General features: G+C 44.4%; 1 protein-coding gene across 2 annotated transcripts in view; it reads right to left on the reverse strand.

The window, feature by feature from the left end:
• The window catches only part of rerea (arginine-glutamic acid dipeptide (RE) repeats a), a 100,995-nt gene that overhangs the window by 68,076 nt on the left and 14,619 nt on the right, over positions 1-18,300 (reverse strand). For both annotated transcript variants that reach the window (XM_086107382.1, XM_086107374.1), the window contains exons 2-3: positions 11,670-12,174; positions 1,227-1,297 (exon numbers count right to left, since the gene is read on the reverse strand). In XM_086107382.1, the coding sequence (XP_085963508.1) occupies positions 1,227-1,297; positions 11,670-12,030 (432 nt within the window). In that variant the 5' untranslated portion in view covers positions 12,031-12,174. The remainder of the gene's footprint in view (positions 1-1,226; positions 1,298-11,669; positions 12,175-18,300) is intronic.

The raw sequence follows: 18,300 nt of genomic DNA on the forward strand, positions 1-18,300 counted from the left end.
AGGCAGAAGTATGTCGATGTTTGATATTACAGTGATATATAAAAATGTTTCTTTTTTTTTCCATTCTGTAATAGCTAGAAATGGTCAACCTTTGATGTGTAGCATGCTCCACATAAAACTTTGATGATGTCTCTCACAAATTCTCCACAATTTATTGAACCTCGTTAGAAATAAATTGACAGAAAGCTTCACCAGAAATCTAGTTAAAGACATTTTCTCATTCCGATAGCTGCGGCAGTCGCACACCAGTGCACTTACTGCAACTCAAAATGTGATGATGATGGTGTAGTAAGTGACGTAAACAGTCACAAAAATCAATGAAAACACTTCATATATCCTGGACATAATTTGAACTTCTCCACTGTTAAATATTGCGGCAGAACACTGTTGTGCAATGTTTTACCGAAGACATCGTTTAAAAAAATAAATGACCTGTTGTTCAGAAACGCCGTCATTCCGTTGTTTTGTGAAACAAATGCAGATGTATGATGCTTTTTGTCAAATAACGTCAAATTATCATTAGTTGAAAAAAAAGAAGTTATTTTTCTTAGTCCATATTGCCTACCCATTCTTATACTGTCAAACACACACACATGCGCATGTTGGCGTCCATATCCACACAAATAGATACATACGTTTGCCAAACTCGTGTGTGTGTGTGTGTGTGTGTGTGTGTGTAGCCTCTCAGCTGACCTCCCATCATGACCCTGGCTTTTGGTAGCCATTATTTGGCTCCCCTGAGAGTGAATTGACACTAACCAAGGCCTTCAATGGTCTGTGGAAACAGCCAATCTATGAAAAGACAGCTAAAGCTCACTTACAGCAGCAGGTGTACAAAGTGCCTCTTTTGGAGACGCAGGTCTGTGTATTATACTGAATAAGTAGCATGTCGCCAGCTAACAACACATTTCCAAACTGGCCAAGCACGGTTTTCATGAACAACAAGTCAGCAAAAGAGGTAAATGGCCATTTTAATTGGGAGACGGAATTCAATGAGTATTAGCGCTCTCAAATTAATTTCGTGAACACGCTGACAAACTTGTTTCGTTGAACTCCAGCATGAGTGCATTTCCACCAGACTGCAACGTTCAACTGTTTGAAAAGAGCACAGCTCAACATGGAGCCTCTTCCTCGGATTTTGGGAGCTGCACGATGTTCCCGGCACCTCGGAGGCTAAGTGTGAGCACACAAAAGCAAAACCGACAGGAGGGAATGAAACGACTCACCAGTTTGAACTCTTGAATGCTACAAATGAAGTAGGGAGTGTTGGGCCGGCGACTCTCAATGTACACACAATCTGAAAGAAAACATAAAAAGTGTGTTAGCGTGAAGATGGTTCACACTTCCCAACCCATTTGTGCTTTGATGCAGCCAGACTCAGTCAGAAATTATTTGGAGTGTTGTTCCCTCTGCTGAAAAGACTTCTTTTTTTTTTTCTCATTGAGTCAAATTCAAATGGAATGCGAGTAATAGGATTAAGGACTTTTGGAGCACTACAAGGTTGCTTTTCCAAAGCAAACATTACGCCCAAGGGGAATTATGCCATTGTTCCACTCCATTTATACATCCGAGTGCAATACTGGTGTTAACCCAGAACACACCCCCCCACCCCTCCCACCACTGTAACCTGGATTGGAAAAGGTACAAGTTTTACACTGTCGATCTATCCTGTGAGTTTGCTTTGCTGGAATAAGGAAATTCATGCCCTGCCAAATTAAATAAACTCTCACAAATGTAAAGATCTGATCTGTCTCAAAATGTGCAATGAGGTGGGGACTGGTTGTATAGCCGGGTCATGAACCACGGCCACCCTCCCCTTTGCAGAACAAAAACATTCTCGCTGCAGCCGGCAAAATACAGTGGACCACTTGAAGAAAGAACAGAGGAGGACACATTTAGGGGGGGGGCCTAACTGCGGTTGCTCCACCCGCAGCAGTCCTTGCGCCGCACATGCTAGAAAAATGTGCTAAAGGTAAAAAAAAAAAAAAGGCAGCTGATTTATGGATTACAGTTGCTATATTTCAAGTAGAATTTTAAGGGGATGAAAAAATCTATAGGCTCCTACACACCCGCGACGCTCGTGAGGATAAGTGGATTGTTCGTATTGTAACTCAACATCGTCGTGGTCTTTCGACCGTAAACTGGTGTAGTCTGACTCAACAGAATCTTTGTTGGTTTCACATAATTTGCGCGCAAAGGCAAAAATCTTAATGGATTGAGTAGTTTTCAAAACTTTTTTTTTTTTTTGACAAAGCAGATCACATCATGTGACGACCATCCACGCTGAACATACAGTAATCCGAATTCCTATCATGCTTTTGACTGCATACGAAGTCAATTTGAATTCTTACGAGCTATTTCTTCCTAGATTAACAGCGCATACATGCGCCCATGCATAAAACCACGTTTTAATATGCTACAGTCAGTCGCATTGTACCAAGTATCAATCATTAAAACATGCTGCTCCATGGCTCCGAGCTCCCTCTCAACAAAAGGTGTGCGGCAAGCGTTTTCTCTGACACACGGTCTCTGTTATTTATATGTTTGTGTCAGTCGAGTTATTGATCTGGAGGTGGTTTATCTTACCACTTGCAAAAAGGGGGGGGGGGGGGGGGCGGCAAAAGATATTTAATGGCCCTTACAGCCAAGAGCCCATTTGTAGAGGTGCGGCTGTCAATATACAAGCGCTCTTGTGACATCACTGGCTTTGTTTTGAGGCTGTGTGTGCGCGTGCGTCTGTGCTTGTGTGTTTGTAACCCCGGGGTGGGCTTGTTATCTGCTAAAGGGTGAATGAGCTGTTTGGAAGAGTGCGGGTGAGGGGGAGGAGGGGGTTATCACCCTCACTGGCTCCGAGTGATGCATTATATCTCTCTCAATGCTGCCCTCTCCTCATCCCCCCCCCCCAAAAGCTCTCTCTTCTTTGCTGCCGTCTCCCAACCATCCCAGGAAGTCATTTACAAGATAGGATGAATGAAAATATCCATCAGTACTACTGCGCGATCTGTGAGTGACACAGTGTCTGAGCATGTTGAGAGAGGCGGCCAAACGAGGAAGATGGAGGGAGGCAGGGAAGGGGAGAGGCGCAGCGACTGGGGTGGGGTTGGGGGGGGGGGGACAAAAGAGACTAATCTGAGCGAGATGACATGTAACTGAGGAGTCAAAGCGGGGGAATTAGGGTTTAGTGTCCCTTCACTTCACCCACATATTGATTTCGAGGGGCCGCGCCGGATCAGCTTTCTACAGACAAGCTCATATCAACAGGCATAAACATCAGACAGCGCGAGTCAAAAAGATGAGTGGTCGAGAGAAAACGGCGGTGGGGATGAGGGCTAGGTTGGATCTGCTTCGTTCACAGCATTTGAGCCTGTTGCTTGAATGTCAATAGCATATTGTGATTTCATTCCCTCGGCTACCTCCAAAATATGTTTCTTTGTGCTGGTGGGACAGCTATTTCAACAAATCTGATCGTAAAAACAAAACAAAATGTTTTGTCCAGAAATTTAGGCTCGAAGTAGAGAAGTAGAAAGGGGAGGGGATGTTGAGTGGTGGCTCAGGGTCTATATTTGAGGGGGAGGGGTCAGTTTTCCCTCTTTTTTTTCCAAGGGGGGGGGGGATTTGAAGGGTGTGACCCGTTGCAGCTGTGCCACGTGATCACGTGGGAGCACCATGACGTACGGCAAAAGTTAAAGACTGCCGAATTGAGGTGGATGGAAAATGGAGCGATTTAGTGACTGTATTTTATTTTTACAAGTTATTTTTGCCCATCTAGCCATGACATCCACTACTTCCACTGCTGTCTGCTGTGTTCACTGTTTTAATACAATCACCAACTTGGCCGGAATTTACAGCGCACGACCTTGATCATTTTGTTTTCAATGCCGTATCCCCTTACACTGGAGCTGATTTAAAAGCTTATAAAAGTCTGGACGCATACCGCGAGATGCTACGCTCACATCGGTGGGGACAAGATACCTTGTCATGGCGAAGGTAAAACTTGCTTATGATGCAAACTGACATATTTCTTTTTATTTTTACACATTGCGTCCTATGTTTGCCCAAAGCAGCATGCAGTCATGTAATGATTATGAGTAAAATATATGAACAATGATCAACTAACGCAGTAAAAAAATGATTGCTCCAAATCCTCGGATACTTTTGAGAATACGGTTGATTGCCGATATCCGCCGTCTTTTATCGTCATCAGCGGGTATGTGATAAAAAGCCCAATTTACACCCTTGTCTACTAGTACATCCGACCGCATAGCAAGATATGACTATTCGCTTATATAAATGGATACAGGACTATACGCTTTACGGGAGTTTCAACGGTTCCAACAGGCGCAGAGGCTCAGGGGGCGTTCCGACGAAGGCTGTGACGTAGTGCGTAAAAGGTGAAAAGGAGGGAGAACCACAGCACGGACTTTGTAGCCAAGTGCTCTCACTTCCTCAGCAGCCATTCGTTTGATTTCTTTCACTTGCGTCCACCCGACAAGAAAACTGCTAACCAGCACACCATTCAACCAGGCTGAGAGGCAGGGTAACAAAGTTCAGTCTTTCAAAACATGGGAGATAAATAATCATTACTCTACAGAGAACTGATCAGCGCTTCGCTAATTACAATGTCACTCCTGGGATCAGATATTCGATGTATTACTTTGACACACACACACGACATTTTTCTCTGCCTGGCTCATTGTTCAGTCAGGCTTTCTCTTATGGCTGCCAAGCGTGCCTAATCTAAAACACACCTCGTCTCAGCTAAAGAGCTGTGTCCTACTCTCTCTGTTACAGAGCAAATAGGATGCTGTTTAATTTGCCGCAACGTTCCAGGAGAGAGGAAGGGGGGAGGTGTGAGCGGCTCTTTTTAGAAAGCAACAAGATAGGGTTTCTTGTAGCGAGGGCAGCAACACCGGAAGAAAAATTGCAATGAAAAAAAACAAACAAACAAACAAACAAAAAAACGTGATAGCAATATGTCAATAGCTAGTTAAACAATGCACAGTGAACACATATTTAGGATGCAAAATGGGGCCGTGGCTATATAATTCAGATCAAAACCAAAAGCTGAAGGGTGTCAGTTACCCAGGCTGTGTTCACACTATTTGGCGTATTTAACTCATTCAGTACCAGCCAATTCTAGACAAAGTCTGAAAGGACGTTTAAATACGTCTTTGGGAGTGAATGAGTTAAGAATGCACACTAGTAAAATGAATACAAGTTCCTTTTAACTGAATCAAACCTGTCAAGTGTGAACACCAAGATGAGGTTTTTTTTTTTTTCAATGATGCCAAATGGGAAAAGAATGGCATAACAATAGCATGTAAAAATTGCAAGTGGGCCAAAAGTGAAACTGGTAATAAATGGAATAAATATCCGCAACTAATAGCCAACCATCTATCCCCCTGGAGTGTACTGATCCCAAAATTAAATCACAAAAGGAATGCAATAAGTGAACCACAGGGGTGTAAGAGGACCAGCAGGCAAAAAAAAAAAAAAAAAAAAACCAAACAAAAAACAGAAAGCCTGTGAGGAAGAGAGACTGATGACCAAGCCTATGCGGGGCTCGACATGGTTTCCTGAAACAAGTGTGGAAAAAAAATAACAATCATGGCAGTGGAAAAGAAATAACAATAACAGCGTTGGAATGGTGAATCACACGTTTGAGTAATCTATAATACGGGTGATCCCATCATCTTGTTGCGCTGTAGCATATTCACATTGGGCCATTTGAAGCATGCCGAACTCTGTCTGGAAACGCTTTGCCTTCCCTGCTGGCCTGTATTCACACTGTTCTTTCAGTTGCATACATTTATATTGTGGGAGATGATGGTCATGATTAAAAACCGAAAAGAGCGGAGCACATTACAGTACTAATAGTAATTGGAAAAAAGATAACTGCTATGCGATTTACCCGGTGGCCTGTCCAGAATGTACCCCACTTCCCGCACAGTCAGCTGGGCTCTAATCTTTTATTTGCCCAGTTCAACACTTTAATATATATTAAGTGTCACCAAAGGGCAAAACATACAAAAAAAAAAACAAAACAAACAAACGTATCCTTACTGTTGATTTGCGGTTGTCAGCAACAATCTGAATTGAAATCTTTCAACGAAACACCAAGTCATGTTTTTGTCCACATGACAAATATTTAGTTTGGACAGCAACCCAGACGAAAGGATGTGTTTATAAGCTCCATTGGTGCCTTGTGCCACTTCTTGCTGTGTTATCCCAGTGGGATGGCCCGACAGGTAATGAAGGTCTGGAGGTGCACAGACACACTCCCTCTGAGCTTCAGACCAACCGTTCTTCCTTGTTCTGACCAAAGTTATTTTGGTTCACGAAAAGTGATGAAATAACAACAACAAAAATTGAAAAAAACATTTTTGTGATCAAAAAGACTCTTCAAAAAAAGGAAACTAACTGAAACTAAATGTTATTTCTACTAAACTAATTAAAGCAAACTATAATTATAGGAGAATGTCCTTTGTTTTTTTAATATAAATAATAATGTTTTTAATATACATACTTTGGAATCACTATTATGAATTTGGTTGTTTTTAAAGTATTTTTGTTGACTTTTTAGGACACCATACATGGTTTATTTTTAAAATCTTGCAAACAAGAAATTTACAACAAAAAAATAAAAAAATAAAAACTAAATTAAAACTAAATATTTAAAAAAAGAACTAAAACTAATTAACACTGTGAAAAATCAATAAAACCAAATTTAACAAACAAAATTCAACACAAACTAAAAACTAATGACATTGAAAATTGCAAAGCTATTACACCTTTGGCTCTGACTGGAAAATAAGATATCCTTTATTTGTCCCACACTGGGGAAACTTACAGTCTACAGCAGCAAGATTGTGGGTAGAAAGAAGAAAGAAGAAAAAAAATGAGTGGCAAATACCTAGCAGGCCAAATTGTCATCCCCCTTGCAACAGGACAAGCTTACAGCTGACTGAGCTCCGATGAGAGAACAGAGGCTCTTTGACATCCGCCCACCCCCACTTTTTCCGCTTAGCAAAACCACATTCTCTCTTTTAACAGGCGGCAGGTGGTTGAATTTCACTAAAAACCTCTTTCCCAAGAGTCGCCAGCGTGGGGAGACGTGGGAGAGAAGACAAGGTTTTTAAAAATAGATCTATGCACTTTAGGGACAAGCTACACACTGTTGTGTTTCAACACAAGATGACTTGAAGGGCTTGTCCCTCCTTGTTAGGCTGTCTGGAAACAGCGAGCTGATCAACAGCTTGACTCGAGATGTGCTGTGCATATCTGGCTCAAAGCCCAAATGGTGTCCTGGCTAATGAAATAGTGGCCCTTCTCGTACTGAACCACATTACACTGGCTCTTCAAGAGGAATCCATACTCGGGAGAAAACTGGAGAGATTTTCTTGATTGTTTGGAAAGCAACAACAAAGCAGTCGTAGTAGAAAGTTGCCATGCTATGCATATGAAATTCCAAGACATAACTCTGAGCATTTTTTTTTCAAGTACAATATTTAAATTCAGTGATTAAGATGATGTTGACAAATAACAGCATACGCCCTGATACAAAAACTACTCCATTCATACAATAGGTCATACATTCCTAATAGAGCTAAACCATTGGCGGCACACGCTCCGTGTCACTGCCAACAGTTGTTTCCGAGTGTAAGGGAGAAAAAGGGGCCTGTTATACAGCGCTGTGTGTCAAACATACTCAAACTGCACAGCTTAATGTGTGTGCACATGACACACAGAGTGACACACACGCACTCCTGAGTGCTATGGCAGCTGCGGCAAAACGCGCCAGCCGTCCACATCAAGTCACCCCGTGCACACACCAAGTGTTTTTCTACTGATGAGCCTGCAATCGCACTCACGCACACTTTATAAAGCGCTGTCGCGACTATAATCTGCCTCTCTGACGGCAATTGACGAAACGAAATCAATTATTGTCTTTATCTGAGCCAAAGCAAGCCCATCCGCCAACAGTGAGGCAGCCATGTTGTGCGACATACACGGGGAGTGCAGTGAGATGGGGAGTGCAGGTGGTTTCCATTAGCTCTCGCCATTTTGAACAGAGCCGCCAAAAGGGAGTAAATTCGGAAGGAAGGCAGCATGCTATGGCAGTCTGCCACCCGCAGCACCAATTGCTGAAAACAAGGGAGTAGTGTGGTTGCTGTGCGTATATGACACCACATAATAGAACAGGACCCCCCCCCCCCCCAAAAAAAAACTAAAACATTGTCTACACCGTGCGATGTCGTGTACATGTGAATTTTCACAACTGTCTATTGCCTCAGTGTGTTCCTCTGTGTCCAACAGTACAGCTAATCTGCCTCTGGCTATTTGAATAATCTCCAGAGAGAGGATCGATAAACTGAGTTCAGGGCTCTGGAGGTGCCTATCGGAGAAGGCTAAGCGCCACAGGGTACAGATTGATTTGGCGTGTCTGCTTGCACTGGATGGGACCCGCTTCCGCTCAAGCATACAACAAGGCAGGACACCATCTCGCGCATGCACTGCTTCATCTCTTTAAACTGCAGCAAAGCTAGTGTTAGCTGCAGGACTACCTAGCAGCCGATTGCTCATCTTCTTCCAGCCTTTTCCATCCAGTCAACTCTAAGCCGCCTGAACCCATCTCACAGGGATAGAGAGGCTAAGCTGCGCGGGTGGCTGGAAACTGGGACTGTGAAGACTATTTCAATACTAGCTCACCTTATGTGACAGCAGAAATGTGCACTTGATGATATAGGAAGGAATCAAAACACCGTTTGGGGATGTTTCATGTACAGTGGTTTTTGTTTTCCTCCTCTCATCCTAGTCCCTCTCCTCCAGTGGGAGGCTGCGCAAATCCCTCACCCAGGGTGGTCAGTTTTACATATTGTGTGTCACTAGACGGCTATAAAGGGATTTAACATTTAGTAAAGCATAATCCAACGCAGGCTTTGTGCCTGTCTAAGCTGCGCACATCAAATCTGATTGCAAGAAGGCTGCTCGCAAGCGGGAGTAGGAAAACACTCAATGCACTCACACACAGGGCTTATCACTTGAACAATAAGCAAAAGAGACAGCAGGAGGTCAGTTACTGAGGTGGAGGATCTTCCGTGTTGACAATAGGTGGTAAATTGCATAGTGGCGTAGCAGCTCATCCCTGATCGAAGACAGCCTAGCAACTAGAGTGTGGAGGAGCCAGGGGAGCGGAGGGGGAAAGGTTGTGACAACCAAGCAGCTCTCGACCTGTCAAGCTAATTGAAGAAGAAGACAGGAAACATAAATATTCTCCATCAAGCCGGCACGGGCTTCACTCCGATGTGAAAATATAAAGATTCGGCAGCGCTAATCCACTGAGACGCTCGACTTTGTTTATGTGCCTTTTGAATGTTTCATTGACGTGACTGACTGCTTACGGTTCTTTTTTTTTTCTTTGTCAATCCCCCTTACCCACCCCCGCATGGCTGAATTATGAGACAAAGCCTTGGTGTGCTCTGTCTATTAAACATCGGGAAAAAAAGGGTTCTGTGGAATGTGTGCAGATTATTAGAAAGAGATGTGAAAAGAGAGCAATAGGCGGGTATAGTTTCAGTGGAGTCTGATGGTTTAAGTATCGCTATTGACAACGCTGACATGATTCAGCGAACAGTCACAGCGGGCTGTTTGACAGCATTCACGTCGTCATTCTTGCAGCTCGTGGAAAAAAGGAAGCGATTGTGTGGTAACGTGTCGAACACAAGGGTTTAAATTCCCTTCTCTTTTTCTTTCGTATACAAGCAGCCTACTACTTGACCTTGTTTGCAATTTAACATATGAAAAGAGAACAAGAGATCGGATGAAGGCCAACGGAGACAAGGGAAACTACGAGATGCACAGCAAACGCAGGCTGTCTGAAAACGTGGACATTCAACATACAACTGCTTCAGTAGGAACATGAATGGAGTACAGCGAAACTCCTCTAGAACGAAACCTACATGGGCGAAAATAACCCCCTAATGTGAAAAAATCTTCATGCATTAACACCATTCTACTGCCCCCCATACGACGAAAAAACCCCTGTTGCGTTATACGAAATCATTTTCTCTGCTCCAGCCTCGCGAAGACATTCACTACAACGAAGTCTAATCCAATAGCGACCTCTACTGCTTCGTTCGGAAACGGCAGCAGCAACCACCACACTGGTTTACATAGTGAACGATGTTTATTTCGGTCACAGTTGCGAGTTTCCTGCACGCAACATACTCATAGCTGCTCTGCCATTGGCTTATCGAGCATCATGCTGGCCTCCGATTGGCCAAGAGGGACCTCACTGTCTATGTGTGTAGATACTGAAGCTAGATCCGTAGAAGATAGAGTGGAATGCATCCGATTAGCTGCTCAGAGTAAATTGCTTATGGCTAGACGGACATTCAAATAAACGAACGTTTCCTCGTATTACAAGTAAAGCATTTTCAAGGAAAATGCTTTACTTTTCCTTGAAAATGCTTTACTTGTTATCATGCTAAAAACCTTACGCTAACTGGAGCACTAATGAGAGAGAAGCGCTCCAGTTAGTGTAAGGTTTTTAGCCTTCGAGAGCTAACTATGGCCATCGAGGACTACGAAGCGTCCCGTGGCTGGCTTAAAAGTTCATTGCATGACATCAGCTGAGCAACGCTGTCTTGGGTGGCGATCGAGGGGAGGTCGAGTTAAAGACAGTGAGATGGTGGAAAGATAAGCGACCGGGTCCAGGAAGTATTTGTTATTGTTAGATTCAGACGAGCATGGACGTTGCATTGCTAAAATGGCTACAAAACGGAGCTTTGGATGTCAAGCAGCTAAGACAAGAAGAGCTCTGATGCTGGAAGAGAGGGGTAAAAGTGATCAAAATGAAAGACGGAGCAAGCAAAATAAAAGACATTATTCAAGAAATTTATGTAAGTGAAAGTGAATGCTGATCGTAAATTTCGCAATTTCTTTCCCTTTTTTCTTTCTACACTGACAATATGAAGTGTCAAATAAGTGTGTGCTCATACTTATGCACTTTTGAAATAAAAATAAAGAGTACACATACAATTGTGTGTGCGTGTACACATACGTTTGTGTGTGTTTGTTTACATCTGAGATCAAATTTGCTACAGTGAAAAATCCCCTGTTGTGAAAAATTTCTTGCTGCAAACATGATTTTGTTGTAGAGGAGTTTCACTGTCGTTTCATTAATTGGTGATTTTGCACAGTCCATACCGCAAAGAGCCCGACATTAAAACAGCTTTGGGTTTCGCAAGGAGAAAACATACTTTCCGGTGAGTTCGATAATGTTTGTATAAAGTCATTATTGTGGCCGCCGCCACTATCACATCTATTGAAGTACCACTTTGCTTTATTGACTCAGCCTGAGACAAAGCACATAGAGGGCTCAACTTGGAATTGATTGCATGATGCACTGGCCTTTTAGCCCGAGGTCGTCATTGCAAACTGTAAATAGCAAAATTGTAAAGAGCACACTTTTATTCGTTTTTATTTGTATCAACAACAATGCGGGACAGCAAGAAATGAGAGCGCATTGTTTCTCACGTTGTTTAAGATGATCTTCGTAATGGGAGTTTGATGAATGGGGACTGACTGGCCTTATTACATTTACTCAGCGGCCATGCGGCTATGCTGGCCCCCTGCTGATAATTAGATTAGACGGGACAAGGACTTACCTCCTGGTCTGTAAACAACATCGTCTTCTGTGATGAAGGATGTGATTTCTCCGTTCTCTGTGCGCTCGTAGCGGGACTTCTTCTTGGGCATCTTTTTCTTGCCCTTCTTGCCGGCCTCCTCGGCCGTGCCGCTGCCTCCACCTGTGCTGCCATTGTCATTGTCCTCATCCTCGCTGTGTTCGCTCTCTGCATAGTTCTTGGCGCCGCCTTCCAGCGTACAACTGCGCCTGGGCCTGGAGCTCTCGCTCTCGCCCCGTTCGCCGTCTTGTCGGCGGGACTTCCCGGACTCCCTCTTGTCCCTATCCCGATCTCTGTCTCTGTCCCGCTCTTTCTCCCTCTCCTTCTCTTTGTCAGCCGTCATGATCCGCCACGTGCCTTCCTCAGTCCTCTCACGGCTGGGCCTCCGTGAAAGGTAGACTGTGAGCCTGGGCTTCAGTCTTCTGAATTTACTAGTCAAATCCAGGGAAAATTTGGCCACACCAACAACCCCAGAGTTTCAGAAAACCTGTGTGGGGGTGGAGAAAAGAGGTAGAAGAAAACAAGAGTGAGCATCATCTTTGCTGGGCAGAAGTTAATAGTTTGTGCATGAACAGTACAAGATTGCTCCAAGAGGGCAGGCGACTGGGGAGGCTCGCATTAATTGTTGGCAACATCCTCCGCAGTCATTAACACTTGTGAGAGCAGCTTTATCAAACGAGCAGAACCTTCTCGCGTCCTGCTAAAACATTTGCCATCTCTTAACGCGGAATTAGGATGTGTACACAGTAAAAGGATGTCGAAAAGAAAGTCAGAACATATTAAATGGTCAGAGCCGAGTAACTAAAACAAAACATGGAGGATGAGGCTAGCAGCCAATAAACGTGTCGGGGGGGTCAGTATAAACAGCACAGGAGCGAACAACATGAAACTCACTGACAGTTTGCTGGCCAGCTTCTCTGCAAACCATCTGTAATGACACCGGACCGAATCCTGTTTGCTGTGGATGTGTGTGTGTACTCTGGCTTACTGGACTGTGGCTCAATCCAAGGCCTTCGCCACAGCCACCACTATGTTAATGTCAAATGACAGGTCTGGAGGGAAGAACGCAGCAATCCAGTAGGTAAGGAAATGGGCCATTTTCAGCGATCCCAAAAAACATCCTTTTTGGTAGCATAATGAAAGCCTCCGAGTGGGCAAGGTTGAAGAAGCCTGCTGTGTGCACAACTCGTACGACACCTGAAAGCGGGCTCAACACTTAACGCCTGTGTTGCCCTCACTAACCCCACAGCAACAAATTAACAGGAAGTAGTTATTACATTCCCACGCGGGAAAAGGCAACCTGTGTTGCCATGGCGGTGATAGCAGAGCGCAGAGGCTGGAAGTCTGTGATGAAAAACCATTTACAGTCGGAGTTGTGAAATTAGAAACACACACACACACACACACACACACACACACACACACACACACACACACACACACACACACACACACACACGAGAGGTGTTTGGTGACGACCATGCTCCTAAGCAGCGGGTGCTGTCACTTTGTGAGCAGACACCAACTGACAGGGCAGCTGCTCCTGTTGTCGGCTTGCTCGCAAACACCGGGCCTGATTAAACCGCAGCCTCGTCACAGCCCCATTAATCACCTAATGATGAGTTACCACGGCGACCACGAGGCTGCCAGTCTGCAAGCGCGAGGGATGCATTAATGTGCGCATGATATCCAAGGGGCTCGGGAGACTTCGGCGCATGTGTGTGACACCTTCGAAACTACCCCCTGGGCCTCCTGAAGTGTCCATATCCAGTAGCTTGTCTTGTCAGGTGTGAGGAACATGAAAACACTGATGACTGCTGCATTTGATAGCACGGCCCTAATCCTGGGGCCACCAGAATCAGTGTATGAGTTAAGCACCTCTTCTGTCCTCTAATTAGAAACATAAGCCTCTTTCTGCGAAACCAATAACGTTACAATTTGAGGGCTAGGCCTTTCCACTTTGAAGTTACAGGCTCACTAAAGATCTTTACAATCTGGGTGCCATGAAAATCTGGATTGACTTGGAAAGAATCCAAATTCTCTGTATCCTTTTTACTACGCTCATGGCATCCTTGATGTATAAAGTCAACCCCGGAGAGAGGGAAAACGGTTTAGTTTGCAGTATTTCAAAAGGTGCCACAAAAGCCACGCTGATCTGAGGCCGGAGCGCGGAGTAGCTTAAAAAGAGCAGTTTGAAGCCGACCACGGCCGAGGCGAGTCGCTGTGAAGTCGTAACGGTGAAGAGTCCTAGTGGAGTGATGCTTGATGGAGCAGGAGAAAGACGTGGAGCAAGGCGGCTCTCCGCCCACTCGCCGAGAAACAAAGTGCTTTGTGGAAAACAGCGGCGTGAGGGGGCAGGTGAGCCTCTGAGCTATTACACATCAATCACGGGGCCAGGGCCTTTTGAAAGATACCAGCTGTCTTAATGGAAAAGAGAAGGAGGGGGACAGTGGCTGGAGAGGAGTTAAAGGGGTCCCAGACAACGATGCCTAATCCACCATTTACATTAGTGCAACGGAGTCAAGCGGGGGGGTTCGGGCTCGACTACATTTCTCTGTTCCCTGAGTCTTTTTAAATGAGTCCTCTGGGCTGAGACAGCCGTGTAGTTTGTGGCTCGATTAAAACATCACCCCCCCCCCCCCCCCCACAATAGCCACACAGCAGGTTTCGGTTACAAAACCTTCCCATCCCCCCAGTTTCTCCTGCGTATCTTTTTAACAAAGCCATGTTTTATTCATTTACTCCCTGTCATTAAATCATCTTAATGATATTTTTACCAAAACCCGTCTAAGAATAAACATCAATGGGAGTGCTTGTTTTCAACTTGAGTAACCAAAGCAAGAAAATTAAAGAAATGGCTTTAATGCGCTTCGTTGTAGGGGGCAAACCTCTCCCGCCATCATGGAATATTCATTGGTAGAACTGTGATTGCCGACGACTTTCCAAAGGAACAGAACCAAATACTCCCACGAATACAGATTACAGATAAACAATCCAAGCGCGAAGATACCAACATGATCCTCGGCAGTGAGCAGATGCTGGCTGGAATGTTGTGGAAATGCAGCAGGTTTTTGTCAGCTCCGATCCATTACTCAGTGAGTGAGATCTAATTTGAGCTGTCATCCAAGCCACCAAGAAGCAGGCGCCCAATGAAAGGCTCAGCTGGAGGTACAGTGTAGGGCACTTCACCAGGGATTTTTTTGTGGTGCCTGCACTCGCCGCCTTTTGTCTTACCTTGTGTAATCACATCTTGCTTGATTCTCAAGAGCCCTGCGTTTTCGGTTGCTTGGCAGGGCCAAGAAACTTGTCTGCTTTGGTTGGTTTTTTTTTTAATTCACTGACAAATGGCCAAACGGCCACCCCTCTCTTGCTTGTTCACAAATGTGCCGTGTTGGTCTTAAGTGAATTTGGTGGGTATCTACTGAGATTGATTGTGCAAAAGTAGTAGATTAATCCGTTTCAATCACCGCAACTTCCATGCAAAGTGCAACAGCACTCCGACCGGCGATTGTTGTGCCTCATTTCCAAGTCACAAGAATCTTTATATGGACCAGCACCAGGGATGAGCCTGATAATTGAGTCCTTCTATATATATAAAAATAATGGTCGATTAAGTGGAAGTGATTGGTGGTCAAGTCTTGTGGGAAACTGAAAGTGAAATGGGGTGCAGTTGGCTGCAACCAGAAGAGGCACTTCAGGTCTAAACTCGTTTGAAGAATACAAAGAACAACACGGCTTCAGTGAAGGGAGCTCCTCCGGAGATGCACTGCTCAGTATACTACTCAGTATGACATTGGCAGTGAGGCTATCAGAACATTAACTCGTTGAATACCACCCTTTTTCACTAGAGCAACCCCCTCAACCTCTCACATTTTACGGAATTTTGACTGATTTGCCAGGCCCACAGAATTTTCTGTTCTACGGCTAAATAAACATGCGACCTGTCAGAAGAAAGGTGAGACCCTCTTCTTTCAGCAGAAAAAAAGTTTGTTTCTATCTTTCTCCGTTCGTTGGCAATCAGCATTAGAAAATTGCTAGAGTTTTATGGAAAAGGCCGATTTTCTTCAGAAATCCAGAGAAAATTAGCTTTTTGTAAAAGCATGCATTTCAAGCATCATTTCAAGTTTGACACTATTTTTTGCTTTTGTGACTGCTCAAATACCTCAATAATGTGCTAGTTGCTAATATTCCAATCCACTATCCACATCCGCCACTACTCCACCATCACGCCCACTCTATTACTTCTGCAGCATGATCCTGGTGGACGTTTGCACCACTGCCACCTGCTGGCCATTTCTTTACTATTTAACATTGCAGTCAAGCCTGTTCCTTCAGTGAGAAGTTGCATCAGACTCGTTTGCACCCTCCCCTATGAAAAATATGTGATTGACGCCTTTAGACATCATGGGGAGGTGGGGACTATGCGTTAATTGATGCTTTTAGACGTCAAAGGGGTTGAATGAGTTAAGTGAGAAAATTTTCCTATCCTTTTAAAAACACTCTTGAACCACCCACCCCCACCCCCACCACCCAAATTTGGTCCCCATATAACTCAAATATCCGTACTAATCAGTACTTGGTTCCACTCCTAAAAATGTTATACTTCTGCCTAAATGTTGCAACACACACACAAATATAAATGGAAATTCAAGGTGAGAAACAGAATTTTGATTTTTTTTAAAAAAAAAAAAACAGAACTTCTTCGGAGGGGAAATGCAGTAAAGGAGGAATCTACAATGATTAATACGAGACTATTCCTAAAGTGTGGCTTATCTGTGCATGTGAAATGTGATGCGTGTGTTGTAACAGACTACACAAGTATCTGCAGTCGAGTGCTTTCCACCTCACATTGATAAGGATCAGACTGTGTGCACCACAGGGTTTAAGCCGCTCCTCCATCTCTCCAAGACAAAATCATTTTCTACTTCCTGGTGTGTGTGTGTGTGTGTGTGTGTGTGTGTGTGTGTGTGTGTGTGTGTGCGTGTATGAGCAACTACATTTACATCCAGTCAATATTCATGTTCAGATCAAATATTCTGGTTTCCGAAACCTTCCGGATCCCCCTTTTACATGCCTAAGCAAACAGAGGTACTCGCATATACAAAGTCGCTGTGATCAATCCCGATCGAAACAGGCGATGTACAGATGTCATGAAGCCAATAGACGTCATTTCCACTTCTTATTTTCTACTGTCAATAGAACACATTGTATTCATGTGACTCACCACAGGAACAAAGCAGTCATTTTCCTCCTTGCTCCAAAAGTGTGTTGCGCACCAGACGCACGGACGTATACACACACACACACACACACACACACACACACACACACACACACACACACACACACACACATTGATGTGTGTCCATGTACAAACTGTGTCTTTTCACAGAAAAGTGGAGACAGAAAAGAAAGTGAAAATGCAGCTGAGAAATCAATGTATGCAAGTTAGCCACGCTACTGCGAATAAGCGGGTATTTCCTGTACTTCAAAGACCAAGATTCCTTGCTGATAGAGCATGCGCAAAACACAAACCAATGTGGGCTTTCTTTGGAGGGATTCCAACACGCTTTCATTTGACCAAATATGCGGGCTAGAAAAGAGGTAACCGAGGGGTCTTATTCGTGTCTCATAACGTGGCCTTTGTGTGTTTGCCAAGAGGTCGTCGAATGGTCTAAGGGAGGGGGGACGCTGTGGTACAATGATCTGTATTTTGTACAGAACATGCCCGCGACGCCGATATTGGCTACTTTAAGATAGTAGCTTGCAGTGTATGCTCAGGCGGTGCGAGCACGAGATCCATTTGAGCAGCTCGGAGAGTTTTCACGAGGTGCCACGTTTTCATGAGGCTCCTGAGGGAAATGCCAAGGCTGCGGGCATGGTTACATCTCCCCTCTCTTCTAAATGAGACACTCTTGAGACCAGTTAAAGGGCCTCTTTACCCCATGCCATTGATAAGAGGAAAGCAGAGAATGCGAGGCATGTGGTGGCCAAAAGCGTGATCATGAATGTGACTCTTAATTGAGTTCCTCTCTAGTTGTTTGGGATGGCCTTTTAGCGGGGGGAATATGCTTCAAGAAGTCTGTTTCTATTTTGAGCAAAGAAACAAAGGGCATGAGATGTACAATGACACTGCGGACACGTGCGAAATGCGCCAAAATGCCACTTCTAGATGCTCAGCAATCAAACCTCCCTAATTTTCTCTCTTGGATCCAGTAGCATACTGTCAGCTGAATGATCTTATCCATCGGTTCAAGTACAACTGGTAGTCTAAATAAGTGTGGTGAGGGGAAGGAATGTTATTTATGAGGTTGCCCTACATCCTCAAGCGACCACCCAGAGTGACGTGACAGATAAGACGGCTCGTAGGCTTGAGATTGGCAGGGCAAGCCAGTGCGGGGACTGAAGGTTGTCTTGGATAACATCCCCTATAAACAAAATTATTAGGCCGGTGCACAAAATCGTTCCCCAAATAATGTTAGCGAGCTACATTGTGGGAAATACTGCACACAATCGTTGAGCAGATGGTTGGGAGTGGCTGAGGGACAAATGGCCCATTCAACATAACATAATACCACCATAGGATGATATTACCTCTAATTAGAGAAGCCCG

Source organism: Hippocampus guttulatus, chromosome 1 (assembly GCF_054856545.1).
Source record: "Hippocampus guttulatus isolate MCC_2025c chromosome 1, RoL_Hgut_1.0, whole genome shotgun sequence".
Taxonomy (NCBI): domain Eukaryota; kingdom Metazoa; phylum Chordata; class Actinopteri; order Syngnathiformes; family Syngnathidae; genus Hippocampus; species Hippocampus guttulatus.